General features: G+C 59.2%; 1 protein-coding gene across 1 annotated transcript in view; it reads left to right on the top strand.

The window, feature by feature from the left end:
* The first annotated feature begins 460 nt into the window (after nucleotides 1-460).
* Nucleotides 461-13223, top strand: part of DNMT3L (DNA methyltransferase 3 like) — a 14818-nt gene continuing 2055 nt past the window's right edge. Inside the window, exons 1-9 of the mRNA XM_033418568.2 lie at nucleotides 461-569; nucleotides 1028-1114; nucleotides 2181-2448; nucleotides 3249-3420; nucleotides 5636-5723; nucleotides 6828-6916; nucleotides 9151-9226; nucleotides 9665-9804; nucleotides 12830-12915. Of these exons, the coding sequence (XP_033274459.1) occupies nucleotides 461-569; nucleotides 1028-1114; nucleotides 2181-2448; nucleotides 3249-3420; nucleotides 5636-5723; nucleotides 6828-6916; nucleotides 9151-9226; nucleotides 9665-9804; nucleotides 12830-12915 (1115 nt within the window). The remainder of the gene's footprint in view (nucleotides 570-1027; nucleotides 1115-2180; nucleotides 2449-3248; nucleotides 3421-5635; nucleotides 5724-6827; nucleotides 6917-9150; nucleotides 9227-9664; nucleotides 9805-12829; nucleotides 12916-13223) is intronic.

Raw genomic sequence — 13223 nt, 5'->3', positions numbered from 1 at the left:
AGGTGGGGGAGTTATGCCCCCTCCAGGCCCCAGCTGAGCCCCTCCCCCGCACTGCCCCTTGGCCCCTCCCACCGCAGTAAACTCCCCCCAACCCTCACCCAGCACCTTCACCCCCACCCTTGATCTCCCTAAGCCCACTGACCTCCCTCTGCCCACACCTGCCCTCCTGCCCCTCCCTCAAGACCACAGCCCCACTCCTAAGCCCCCACCCCCCCACCCCACACTCAGCGCCCCATTACTGAGCCCCCCCTCACCCTCCCCCCTCCCCAGACTCCCTAACCCCACCCAACAGGGGCGAGCCCCCCCACCCTTCCAGCCAACACCCAGTGGCACTGAGGGCTCCCCCGCCCCTCCCCACTCTCCCGCCCCCGCACGTCACGTCACCTTCGCACCCCCTTCGCCCAGCGGGCCCAGCACCCCCGGTTCCTGCTGGTTTCTGGAAGGCCCCTTCCCAGGTTCCATGGCCCTCTCCTCCCCGGGAACCCTGAGCCTGGAAACCCTGGATGGCTCGGACCCTGACCCAGCCCCGCTGCTGGAAGGGGAGCCGTGTCCCCAGCCCTGTGAAATCAGTGAGGCCCTTTCGCCTTCTCCATAGACCCCTTGCCTTTGAGGGTCGGGTGGGAGAGACCACAGGCTGGGGTCTGGGGGACAGTGGGGCGGCAGGAGCATGGGGGTGGCTGAGGGGTGCACAGCTAGGGAGGACACAGAAGGAGGGAGGGGCCGTGGTGGACCCTGGGCCCTTCGAGGCCCCCTGCCCTCCCATTTGTGGGGAGAAGCGGCCCACCTGCTGCGCCCACCGAGCCCCCTCTCGAGGTTGGCGCTCCCCACTGGTCTTCCTGCCCCTTGACCCTGGGGGTCGAGAGGGGTGAGTGTCATGGTGGGAGGTGGGTAGGGGCCGGGCTGGGTGGTCTGCTCAGTCCCCGTGCTGGGGGTCTGGGGCTCCAAGACGGAGGCTGATGGGACACTTTCTCCCTGTCTGGTGTGCGTCCTGTCTCCTGGTTTGGTGTCCCCACGGCCACTGCTGCAGTCCTGGACCGGGAAGCAGAGCACAGCACGGACATCATCCCGCGCTCCAGCGAGCAGTCATCCCCACCGTCACCCAGGCTCCGCAGAGGTGAAGGCTCATGCAGGTACTGCCTCCATCACTTGGGGTGCTGACCCCAGGCCTGGGCAGAGTCTAGGGTTCCTGGCTTCTGGAATGCTCCCACGTCACTCAGGAGCAGAAGGGCCCCACTCAAAGCCTCCCCCACCCCACCCCACCCCACCAGCTCAGATGTTTAACATGTCGCCATGAAAGGCAGAGGGGACAGGGCGGGGGGGGCTGATCCTCTGGTTCCTGTGACGTCAGAAGTCCTTCACCAAGGACTTGTGAGGCTCATCTCTTGAGGTGTCTAAATTAGGAGACAGGCAGAGGAAGGGGCTACTTATTTTCTTTTCCAGATCTTATTGCATATGAAGTCAAGGTTAACCAGCGAGACATAGAAGGTGAGCATCGCACACCTGCCCAGGTGAAGGGACGTCAGCCAGCTGAGGAAAGACTTGCAGCCTCACTCATTGTCCGTCCGTGGAAGAGGGCAGTGTATGCCGCTGGTGCCCAGCTCGTATCCCCTCCACCTGCCCCAAGGACCCTGACACTTCATTTGAAGCGTACACTTCAGTGTCTTTTAGCGTAATCACAGATATGTGTACCCATCACTACAGTCTAATTTTAGGGCATTTTCGTCATCCGCAAAAGAAACTGGTACCCATCAACAGTCCGTCCTCATTCCTCATCCCTCTGCCTCCCCTCTTTCAACCCTAGGCAACCACAAATCTGCTTTCTTTCTCTTTGGGTTTGCCCATTCTGGATCCCCTGCATTTACATATGAATTTTAGGATCATCTTAGCAATTCCTAAAAAAAAGGAAAGAAAGAAAGGAAAAGGCCAGCTGGGATTTTGAGAAGGATCTGGTTTCTCAAAACCAGATTTGGGGAAGCTCTCCATATTAACACTGTTTAGTCTTCTGATCTATGAACATGGGATGCCCTCCCATCTGTTTGATCATTAATTTCTTTGAGGACTAGTTTGTGGTTTTCAGTGTACAGGTCTTGCCTTTTTTTTGTTATTGTTAAACTCGTTCCTGAGTCTGTTGCTGTGCCTGACGGCATTGTGACACGTTGCCCTGTGGGTTTTCGCCTCAGACATGTGTATCTGCTGCGGAAGTTTCCGGGTGCACATGCAGCACCCTCTGTTTGAGGGAGGGATGTGCACTCCGTGCAAGGTAAGCAGGGAGGCATGGGGCGGCTTTGTGGAGGCCTTGGAACAGAGGAGGCAGCCTGGCTTTGCCCTCGCCAAGGACAAGTTCCTGGAGTGCCTCTTCTTGTACGACGAGGACGGGTACCTGTCCTACTGCTCCATATGCTGTGCGGGAGAGACGCTGCTCATCTGCGAGAGCCCCGACTGCACGCGGTGAGGCCAGGGGCCCGGGGGTCCGGGCAAGGGGTGAAGGACCGCTGCCCACAAGCCTGGGAAACTCCCATTCTTCTCAGCTCCGCATCCCAGAGTCCAAAGGGGTTCACCTCCCAAAAGTATGACTTTCTCCAGAGCTTTCCATTTCCAGCTCAAACGTTTCATTTGGTGAATAGCCGTGACCTAGGGGAAGGGTGTGTCGGAAGATCTGTGCTTGTGATTTTTCTTTCTGTTTTTATCGCCAAGACATAGCTGCTCCCTCCGTGGTTAAGCAGGGCAGCGACAGAAAACCCACGCGGCTGGGGTCAGGCGAGGCGTAGTCATTCCCTGCTACATAACAGCCCGAGCGTTACCCGTGGTCCCCTCCCCTCAGTCGTTCCGGGCATCCCGGTATTTACTGCTGCGTCGCCCCAAGTCTGCAGCCCCGCCCCGCCCCCGCAGTGGGCGCTCCTGCAGAGATCTTGCCTGGTTTCTCAGGATCTGGAGTTTGGAGGAGGGAGCCAGCTGGCTTAGGGGAGTCTGTGAAATCTGTCACTACCCACAGACCCCCTGCTGTCCTCTGCAGATGGCTGGGTTCCCGGCGCTCTGGGTCCCCAAGAGGGACCCGTCCCCCTTCCCCGGGCTGCAGCCCCGCCTCCCGCCCCTGCCAGCTCCGTCTTCTCCCCTGAGCCCGCGTGTGGCCTCCACCCCTCACTCCGGAGCAAGGGGCAGGCTCGCCTCTGCCTGCGGGACCACCGGGGTTTCACCTGGCGGCCAAGGCAGTGGCAGGCCTGTCGCTGTGGTTCTCTGTTTGACTCCAGGTGCTACTGTTTCGAGTGCATCGACAGCCTGGTGGGCCCCGGGACCTCGGGGAAAGTGCAGGCCATGAGCAACTGGGTCTGCTTCCTGTGCCTGCCCTTCCCCCACAGTGGGCTGCTGCAGAGGAGGAAGAAGTGGCGGGGGTGGCTGAAGGCCTTCTGCGACCGGGAGGCGGTGAGGACACAGCGGGTGCGGGTGCTCTGCGGCCCTAACTTGGTTCCTTTCCTCTGGTGATGGGCTGCAAAGTGCCCGTCTGCTCCCTCTTACACAACGATGTTAAGGGCATTAAGCAAATGCACTTTTCTCATCCCCTCTTTGTCTGCTAGATGCTCTGTCTTCTACAAGTCACTTTACTTTTTTAAACTTTTTTCTTTTTTTTTAATTAATTTATTGATTTTTGGCTGTGTTGGGTCTTCGTTGCGGTGCGTGGGCTTCTCATTGTGGTGGAGCACGGGCTCTAGGCGCACGGGCTTCAGTAGTTGTGGCACATGGGCTTCAGTAGTTGTGGCTCGCAGGCTCTAGAGCACAGGCTCAGTAGTTGTGGCGCACGGGCTTATTTGCTCTGCAGCACGTGGGATCTTCCCAGACCGGGGCTCGAACCCGTGCTCCCTGCATTGGCAGGCAGATTCCTAACCACTGTGCCACCAGGGAAGTCCCTCTACAAATCACTTTCTCATGGCAGTTTTGTTTCTTCCAAGCCTGGGAATGAGGCATTTGTAGGACGTAGGAGAGGGGCCCAGCAGAGGTGTGCCTCTAGGTCCAGCAAGTGGGAGCAAACGCCCGGGCAGGCTCTCCTGGTCCAGCCCGGACAGCTGGCACAGACGTGGGTCCTCTCCAGGATCAAGGTCGGGATCCGGGAGCTAGGCAGGAGTTTGGGCTCATCATGGTGGGTTGAGCTCTGTCCCCCAAAGACACATCCACGTCCTAACCCCTGTTACCTGTGAACATGGCCTATTTTGGAAATGGGGTCTCTGCAGACGTAATTTAGTTAAGAATCTTAAGGTGAGGTCATCCTGGATTAGGGTGACATGAAATGCAATGATTGGTGTCATCTAACAGGAAGGAAGGGGACAGAGACGCACAGAGAGAGGGTGGCCACGTGATGGGGAGGGCTGGGTGCTCACCGTGGCGGCCTGGGGTCTCGGGCTCTCTCCCCTGTGGCGCATGGCCAGGCTGGTTCCGGAGAGTCGCCACACACGGCATTGCTGGGCCACCATGGGGGCACATGGTAGCCCCACCACCCAGCGCTCCCTGAAACCAGATGGGAGCAGGTGCCTTTATGGTGCTTTTCGGAGCGAGGTGCCTGCACTCCCCGTAGAGCCTTCTCGCGGTCCGGTGAGCGGCAGAAACGCTCCCTCTCGGTGCAGAAAGGCCCCGTGCTGGCAGACTGAAGGACGAGTTTCTCATTGAAGGGAGAAGGGGTTGATGCCCACAGCTGGTATTACTGCCACTAGAGCCGGAGCACAGCGGGAAGGAGGCACTGCTCCTGCGGCTGCCGCGGGGGACCAGGACGTGTGTCCGCAAGTGTCCCTCCCTTCTCACCTCCCCACGCCTCCTCCTCCGGGCAGCCTGCCCTCCCTCACACTCGCCCGCCGCTTCACTCGCTGCCTGCGTTGGGTGCCCACCTGCTCCAGCCCTGGGCAGACCCTTCCCCCTGGGGCTCAGGGTCTCCTGGGACCCCCCTCCCCACCCCCAGGCAGTGCCCCTGCCTAGGCCTGGAATCCCATCCACAGTTCATGGGGGGCCAGGCACTCCCAAGTGCAACCTCCTGGGGGTCAGGTGGCGCTGGGGTGCTTGTTTCATAAATAGATCCATCGGGTCTCTGCTGCCGGGTGCCCTGCGGGGTGGTCGGGTGTTACCCTAGGCCTTCCTGGCTCCTTCATGGCAGGACTCAGGGGCTGGCTCAGGCCTGGCCTGGGAGATGCCTGACATTGGTAGCCTTCAGGGGTGCTGTGTGGCTTGAGGCCCACGTTCAGAGCCCACAGAGGGGACGGAGAGGGGTTGGGTGAATCCCATGGCCGTGGGTATTCAGAATCCCCCAGGTTTGAGACTCTTCCCAAGAAGTACAAGGGAAGTGGTTTCTCTCGGGATAGAATTATCTTCCTTCACAGTCAGGAAAATGCCCTCGCACCTGCCTTTCCTTTGCTAGAGATGGCCCAGGCTGGGGGCTTGGTGTGGAGGACAGAAGCCCTCGTCCTGGGCGATGGGTGGGGTCTCACGGAGGCCTGGGGGTCAGTGCAGTCAGGGTGGGGCCAGCCGCCTCGGCAGGTGTGTCCTCATTGATCAGGGGAAAAGCCTCTGCAGAGCCAGAAAGAATTTTTCTTGTCACTCATGGGCTGTACAACCAAGCAGTCATCAGAACATCCTTTTTTTTAAAAAAAATAAATAGGAGAGTCCCCTTGAGATGTACAAAACTGTGCCCGTGTGGAAGAGAGAGCCCATCCGGGTGCTGTCCCTTTTTGGGGACATCAAGAAAGGTGGGTGCAGTGATGTCTGAGGACTGACAATGGAAGATGGGTCTGCCTGGAGTGAGACCCATGGGGGACCGGGGGAGTGGGCAGTGGGCGGGGTCGAAATGTCCCCTATGATGCACTTGCTACATGTTTGAGGCTGGGGACGTGAGGGTCATTTTCAGGAGGGGAGGGTTGAGGAGCACCTGGGGCTCCTTCCTTCAGCAGGGACGCCTTGGAAAGAAAGTTCACGCAGCAAGACGGTGGGTGTGAAACGCTGTAGTGAGGGCCATGGGGCCCAGGCTCTCTGCCTAGGACAGCCCTGCCCACGGCCACCAAACCTCAGACACCTCCACATACCTGGCCGCCGTATAGGGCTGCCCCACCCCTCGCAGGGCTCCCTGCACCCTCCCTCTCTACCCGAATCTCCCAGGTTGCGCAGGCTGGTCACGTGCTGCATTGCAGCCTTCCTGGGTGTCCTGCCCCTCTGTACCCTGAGCAGACCCCACCTGCTGGTGCCTTTGGAAATCCTATGGGTTCTCCTGGGCCCGGCAGTTGTAAGAAGAATCCGTGAAAATACTCCCTGTCTCTGGCCAAATGGAATGGGGGGGGGGGGCGTCCATCCCACTTCTGGCGCTACGCCCCGTGTCTTGTGTAGTGTGGTCACAGCGGCCTCATGCACACCCGTGTCAGGGACCCGGGGGCTGAGACGCACAGAGTGGGCACAGGTTTCCCCTGAAGGAAGCCCGTGGCCACCCAGCCTTCAAGTCCCTGCCCGGACGATGCATCCTTAGTTCAATTTGTTAAGATTCTTTCTGGGCTAGTGGTCCCATGCCCAGGCTGCAGACTCCCCCTGCAACCCAGCCATGTCACACAGCCTGACCAGGTGACATCAGCGTGGACGGCCACCACCCAGTGGATTCCTAACCCAGAGAGTGGCGCTGCAGCCAGGAGGGCCTGGCTTTGCAACAAATTGCTTGACTTTCTGAAATCAGTTCTCAGTGGAGTTTGCTGGCTCCCCCCGTCATGCGGTTGAAAAGATAAAGTCTGCTTGCTAACGGCAGCCCTTTAGTTCCACATGGGGTCAAAAACCAGCGTCGGCCCTGTGTGTCCCCTTTGCTCCCCACCCAGAGCTGATGAGTTTGGGCTTTTTGGAACATGGTTCTGAGCCGGGGAAACTGAAGCATTTGGATGATGTCACCAACGTAGTGAGGAGGGACGTAAGTACTGCTGTGCTCCTCCAGGCACCAAGGGGTGAGAGCAGACCGGGGGGGGGAGGGGGTGCGTCGGGGGAGGGGGACTGGACGGGGTGGGGGAGGTGCAGCCCGGATGCTCTGTCCCCAGCAGGGCCCACCTGGGGGGGTGTCGGCCCCCCACGGCGGGAGAGCTGAGAAAGGCATGTCCGTAGCCCCCCGCTGCCCACCGCCCAGAGGAGAACCGTTGGCCAAAGCTCCCGCCCGGTTTGTTGAAACCCAAGGGGCCTATCCCACCACCTGTGACGGTGCCGCCTAGGGAGGGGATCCCCCCCTCCTAAAATAAAGTGCTGAGTCTTGAACACAACCACCACGGATTGTTCGAAAACACTCTCCGAGCGCTGTCATGAAACGTCTGGCTCCCTTGAAGGCTATTTCCTGCTGTCCTGGACGGCGGCCTTGGAGGAAGGGCCTAAAAATGACTCAGCAGCTGGGCCACGAGCCGCCGCGGATGGGAAAGGGCTGGGGCGCCACCTCTGTGGCCTCAGGGAAGGAAGATCTGGTCCGTCACGCGCTCGCCCACACAGCCTCTCACAGGAGAATTAAAGCCCGTCATCCCCAGAGCCCGACAACCACGGGCACGGGGTCAGAGGGGCCGGAACACTGGCCACAGAAGGTGGCAACAAGGAAGCAGCCAATGTGGGGGGACCCAGTTCACCCCCCGGGTGCCGGCAGGGCCTCTCAGCTCTGCTCCCCGTCTGGCCGGGGGGCCGTGTCCCAGGGGCCAGCCCTCCTCCCTGGCTGAGACTGGAGACGCCGTCTCCTCCGTCGCCCTGGGGTCTGCCCTGCCCCGAAGCCCAGGACAGCTCTCTTCTTGCCCCCCGGCCCCTTCGGACGCCCCACCAGGAAGCATTTCTGCAGCCTGCGCCCACCCGCACACTCGTCCCAGGCCCCCCAGGGCGGGGTCCTCCCTGCCAGGGCAGGACGGTCAAGGCGGGACTGGAGAGTGACACGAGCCCTCCCCAAGTAGCAGAGCTGCAGGAACAGATCAGACATGGGGGGGCTCTCGCTGCGCGGCCAAGGGTCTAGACACCCCCTCCCGCAATGAGCTTTCGTGTCTCAGGGGTGACAGTGGCTCACGTGTGCCGTCATCACCCGGTTCCCCAACAACCAGCCCTGGCTTCACTCCTTTTTCACGAGGCCTGTAAAATGGGCTTTCCCACCGTGCAGCCCACCCTAGGGGGGGGGTGTCCGGCTTCCACGTCTGCACAGCCACACCTGGCCGCGGGTTTCGGGGGACTTCAAGTGCACACTGGCGGGTCCTCGGGGACAGCGGGGTGTTCCCTCTTAGACCTTGCTTCCTTCCCAACCTTTCCTGGGGTCATTTCAGCAGCCACCTTCGTGTAGAGTGTTGGGATGCGGGTCCCGGGCCCCCAGCCCATGCTCACCTCCTCTAGCCCCCTTGCCCCTTCCCTGTCCAGACCCCCTGCTGTACTTGCGCTGGTCAGCAGGCTTCCCTGGAGCTGAAGCCACCAGGAGCGCGCCTGGGTCAGGGTCAGAGCTGACTGCGACGAGGCACGTGAGGCCGGGGGCACGTGAGGCCGGGGGCTAACGTCGGGTGTCGGCTTCTGTTAAGTGACTTGAGGAGGGTCCAGGGAAGCCGCGTCTGCTCTGGACGGGCTGCTGTCAGACAGCCAGAGATCCAGTATTTGGGTCTTTCAATTGTTTTTCAAGAAGAGTGACACGGGCTAGAGTCTCTAACTGGGTCCCTCCGTCACCTGGGCCCCTGATGGGGGAAGGGAATCCTCAGCGTCTCAGCTCAGGGGCGATTGTAGGGGCCTGGACGGGGCTGGGGGGCGGGGGAGGTGCAGCAGGGGCGGCTTACGCTCGCCAGGGAAGGCTACCTGCTGCCCAGTGACCCATCAGGGCTTCCACCTGTATTTCCCAGCAACACACAGAATCCGCATGAGTCCTTGGGGGCCCCGTGTCACTCTCCCTGGAGGGTCTGTAAGGGCCACGCCCGGCACAAAGGAATCACCGCGCTCGGGTTCCCAGGGCTCTGCTGAGGGCCGACCTCCCTGAGACGATAGAGAAAGCAGGGCTCCTTGCACCCCCGGAACCAAGGGGCGGGTCTGACCCGGTGGGTTTCACCGCCCCCCGACCCCTTCCATGAGGGTCAGCCTGAACCACACGGTCAGAGAGGAAAGGTGCCCGGCCCCGGGGGAGCTCCCTGCCCTCCTGAGCCGCGCGCTCTCCTGCAGGTAGAAGCATGGGGCCCCTTCGACCTCGCCTACGGCTCTACGCCCCCGCTGGGCCACGCCTGCAGCCAGCCCCCAGGTAAGAGGCCTGGCCATCTGCTCAGACTCCAGAGCCTCTTGTCTGCCACGCCCTCCTACGCACCCCAGCTCTCCTCAGGGAGGGCAGGAATTGCAAACCATCTGCATTCTTAAACAATCAGCGTTATTGGGGTATCAGAGACATAGGTCAATTGTCCGTATTCAGTGAGTACAGCGTGGTGGGTTTTGAAGTGAGTACCTGTGAGCCATCACCGCAGCCAGGACAGTGAGTGGGTCCGTCACCCCAGGGCGGCCTGGCGCCCCTCCCACCCTGTCTGCAGGGCTGTGTGTCCCTGTGGGGCGACTCCCAGCCTCCCGCACCTGTGCCCTGGAGGCTGCAGCTGCGGGAGCAGGCGGCCCCGCCCCACCAGAGCCCCGCCCTTGCGTCCCGGGTCCCTCCAGGCAGAGCCCAGACCCACCCGATTGCTCCCCACCCCAGCGTGGTACCTGTTCCAGTTCCACCGCATCCTGCGGTACGCGAGGCCGCGGCCAGGCAGCCCCCAGCCCTGCTTCTGGATGTTCGTGGACAACCTGGTGCTGACCCAGGACGACCGCGTCGTGGCCACTCGCTTTCTGGAGGTGGGTGCGGGCCGCGGCCTCCCCGAGGGACACCTGGGGCCCCTGGGGGGCACCGCTTAGGTCCCGGTCCCGAGGCCTGGGTTTTCAGAGTTCACAGGGCCCACGAGGGCCGTCTCACCACTGAGGTCCCAACAGCGCCTTTGCACTGCCCTGGATTTAGGATCCCGCCACCTCGGGTCACGTCCTTCTCCTCCCCGCCACCCCACCTGGGCGCACGCACACTCACACGTGCACACGCATCGCAGTCGCACACCGCAATGCGCAGTGCACCGGTCAGTTACACACACACACACTCACACCCATCCTGGGGCACCGACAGCCTTGCTGTTTCTGTCCTCAGGCCCAAGTCCTGACCATTAGAGCAGCCACTTTTGGACTCAGTGACCGGTTTGTCCAGGGCTGACCTGGCCCGTCCCTCCCAGCAGACCCACACACAGGGCAGCCCCAGGCCAGGCCCGGGGTCCCCGCAGAGAAAGTCTCCTGGCTTCCCCACCCCTGCTGTCCCCACTGCACTTGTCTTCGGGTCCTTGGCCACCTCCAGGACGTCTTCACAAACCTACACGTCTGCCCGCCCCGCTGCCCTGCGTCGGGCTTTTTTCACTTAACCGTGACCTTGGAAATCGTTCTGTTGGAAAAGTACCTTTCTCACTCTTCGTTTTGACGTATGTGTTTTGTTTTCTGCAGTTTTATTTTGTATGGATGTGAAAAATGCCTTTAACCCGTTCCCGGGAACAGAGAGTTGGGCTGTTTCCAATCTCTTGCTCTTACAAACAATGCTATGAGGAGGGGGCATGAGTGGGGACATCTGCGGGGTGGATTCCGGAAGTGAGACCGCGGGGTCCATGTGCCGTTTTCAGGGATGCTGCCACTGCCCCGGGAGGGTGTCCGCGCAGACCCCCACCCCCCCGGTGGCCGAGCTGCCGCTCCCCTCACCTGCCCACGGGGTGTCCCCAGCTCTCTGCGTTCCCTCGCCTTGGCTCCCAAATGTCCTGTCTTCTTCCCTCCTATGCAGTTGGGATTTTCCATTTTGTATCTCACTGGTTTTGTATCTTTCTTACTGGTTTGATTCAAGAAACTATTGATCTCGTCTCTACATTAATTTAGCTTCTGCTGCCTTCTTGGATGACTTCGTGGATGAAAGTGGTTTATAGTTGGTTCACTTAGACTTTCTGGGTATTTGAGCAGATTATCTGCAGGTCATGATAGTTTTTTCTTTCTAATTTTGTACCTAAGACACGTCTCTCTTGTCTCACGTTGAACCACAGTAGTGATGGGACATGACTGCCTGGGTCCTGAGTTGCACGTACATGTGTCCAGTGTTTCTCTACTAAGCTGATGCTGGCTTTGAGGTTGATACATTTCACTATGTTAAGGAAATTTCCAGAAGTTTCCCTTGATTTCCATTTTTTGAGCCATTCTATCAAGAATAAGTGTTGGATTCTGTCAAATGTTCTTTTTTACGTCTATGGAGAGAATTAAGTTCCTTCTTTAGATCTATTAATAGGATATAATATACTAATAGATTTCATAATAGTGATCTGTCTTTGCATTCCTGGAAAATACCCACTTGGTCGTGGGGTGTGGCTGTTCTGACAGATTGCTGAAATCCAGTGAACTGCATTTCCCGTAGGATTTGTTGCTTTGACAAGCACGAGACAGGTGGGTGTGTGAGGCTGTCTTGTTTTGTGCTATTTTTATTGGGTTGGGATGTCCGTGTTAAGTTTGCTTCATAAAAATATTTTAAAATTCGACAGACTTTTCCTGTGCAATTGCCGGGACTGGTTGTTGTTGCCGTTGTTTTAAAATGGGAGCAACTCTTCTGTGGGAACTCATCTGTTAAGATTTTCAATCTTTTCTGAGATCAGTTTGGTAAGTTATGTTTTCCCGGAGTGTCACCCATTTAATTAAAGTTTAAACATCATTTTCACAGGGTCGAGCAAAGTGGCCTCACGACTCTCCTACTCTCTTCCACATCCGTGCTTATTCCTCCTTTTTTGGGAAGCCCGGAATTTTTAAATACTGACATGTCACCCCATATCAGCGGTCACGAGCCTTGCAAGGTGACCTGTTTACTGAACAATCTATGAACAGTAACCGCGAGTCCAGACCAAAAGCACAGGCTCCCAACCTGGGCGCCAGCCGTCCGCAGACTCGGAGGACAGCAAGGATGCTGACTCTTGATCGTTTTGTGAGCACGTTTGGTAGATCGGAATTGGTCCCGGATCAGAAGTAGGCAAAAAAGAGACCTTCCCACGTGTCCTGTCACTGCCCCCATCTTGCGGTGGAACCACATGCCTGCCGATGGCAGGCAGTAGCTAGACGTGCCCAATGCAGGACCGTCTCTTTCTGCCCTGCGCCCGATGGTACATCCACGTGTGAGCTCTCCTCCCGGCCAGGTGTCTGGACACGGGAGGAGACTGATGTGTCCAGGGATGGTCAGACTTGGGAACGGTCCACGTGGGCCTTTCTGCACGCCCCACCACTCCAAGTCCGGAGAGGTAAAGTTCAGGCCACCTGGTTGGGTGTCGGGGACCGGATGACCTCCCTCCTGCCACGACTCCCCCCCAGCCCCTCCTTCCCTGACCTTCCGGTGCTTTCTACGGAGACTGCGGCCCCAGGATCCGGCCACGCCCTTGGCTCCTGTGGGCATCGTGAAGCATCGGCCCTTGAGGAAACACTGCTGTCTGCCCGCAGAGCCTCTTATCTGCCTGACATGACATATCTCGTGGCTCAAAGAGCAAGGACTTCTTTGATCTTCACGGGAATCCACCTCTGCCATGCAGCAGGCGGGGAGTCCCTGGGCCAGATGACCTGTGGGAGTGAAAATAACCTACCAGTTAAAAGGTCTAAAATAATATCTCGGCTTTTTTCCTTATAAGGTGATTTATAAGGAAAAAGATGTGACATGTAAGCAATGTCGACTGGGAGACATAATCGGTCTGGGAGGCCCGGGACACTGTTCTGGGCTCAGGTGTCGTGCCCACTGTGGGTCTCCCAGTTCATAGTTGGCGTTTTTACCCCTCAGACTGAGCCGGTGACCATCCAGGACGTCCGTGGCTGTACCATCCGGAACGCCGTGCACGTGTGGAGCAACGTCCCCGCCGTGAAGTGGTATTTCCTGTGCATTTGTGTCCCTGGAAACTCGGAGGGACACAGGCTGCTTCGAGTTCACCAGGGAAACAAGTCTGAGAGTGCAAGAGAGCAGAGGGTTTTCTACACAGAGCCGTGCCCAGGGCAGCCTCTGTGCCCAGGTCAGGGGCCGCCCCACAAGTTCTGGACAAGCTCAAGGTCAGCGGTGCCCCCTTTGCACTTCGGGGACCTTCTCCCCGCTTCTGCACTGGTGCCTCTGAGCGTCTCACCTCCGGACGAACCCCCGGACGGGAGCCACGCGGCACATGTGTCCCGGTCCTGGTCCCCGC

This window comes from Orcinus orca, chromosome 5, assembly GCF_937001465.1.
Source record: "Orcinus orca chromosome 5, mOrcOrc1.1, whole genome shotgun sequence".
Taxonomy (NCBI): Eukaryota; Metazoa; Chordata; class Mammalia; order Artiodactyla; family Delphinidae; genus Orcinus; species Orcinus orca.
The sequence above is the reverse complement of the archived record's forward strand: the minus strand, read 5'-3'. Positions and strand labels throughout refer to the sequence as shown.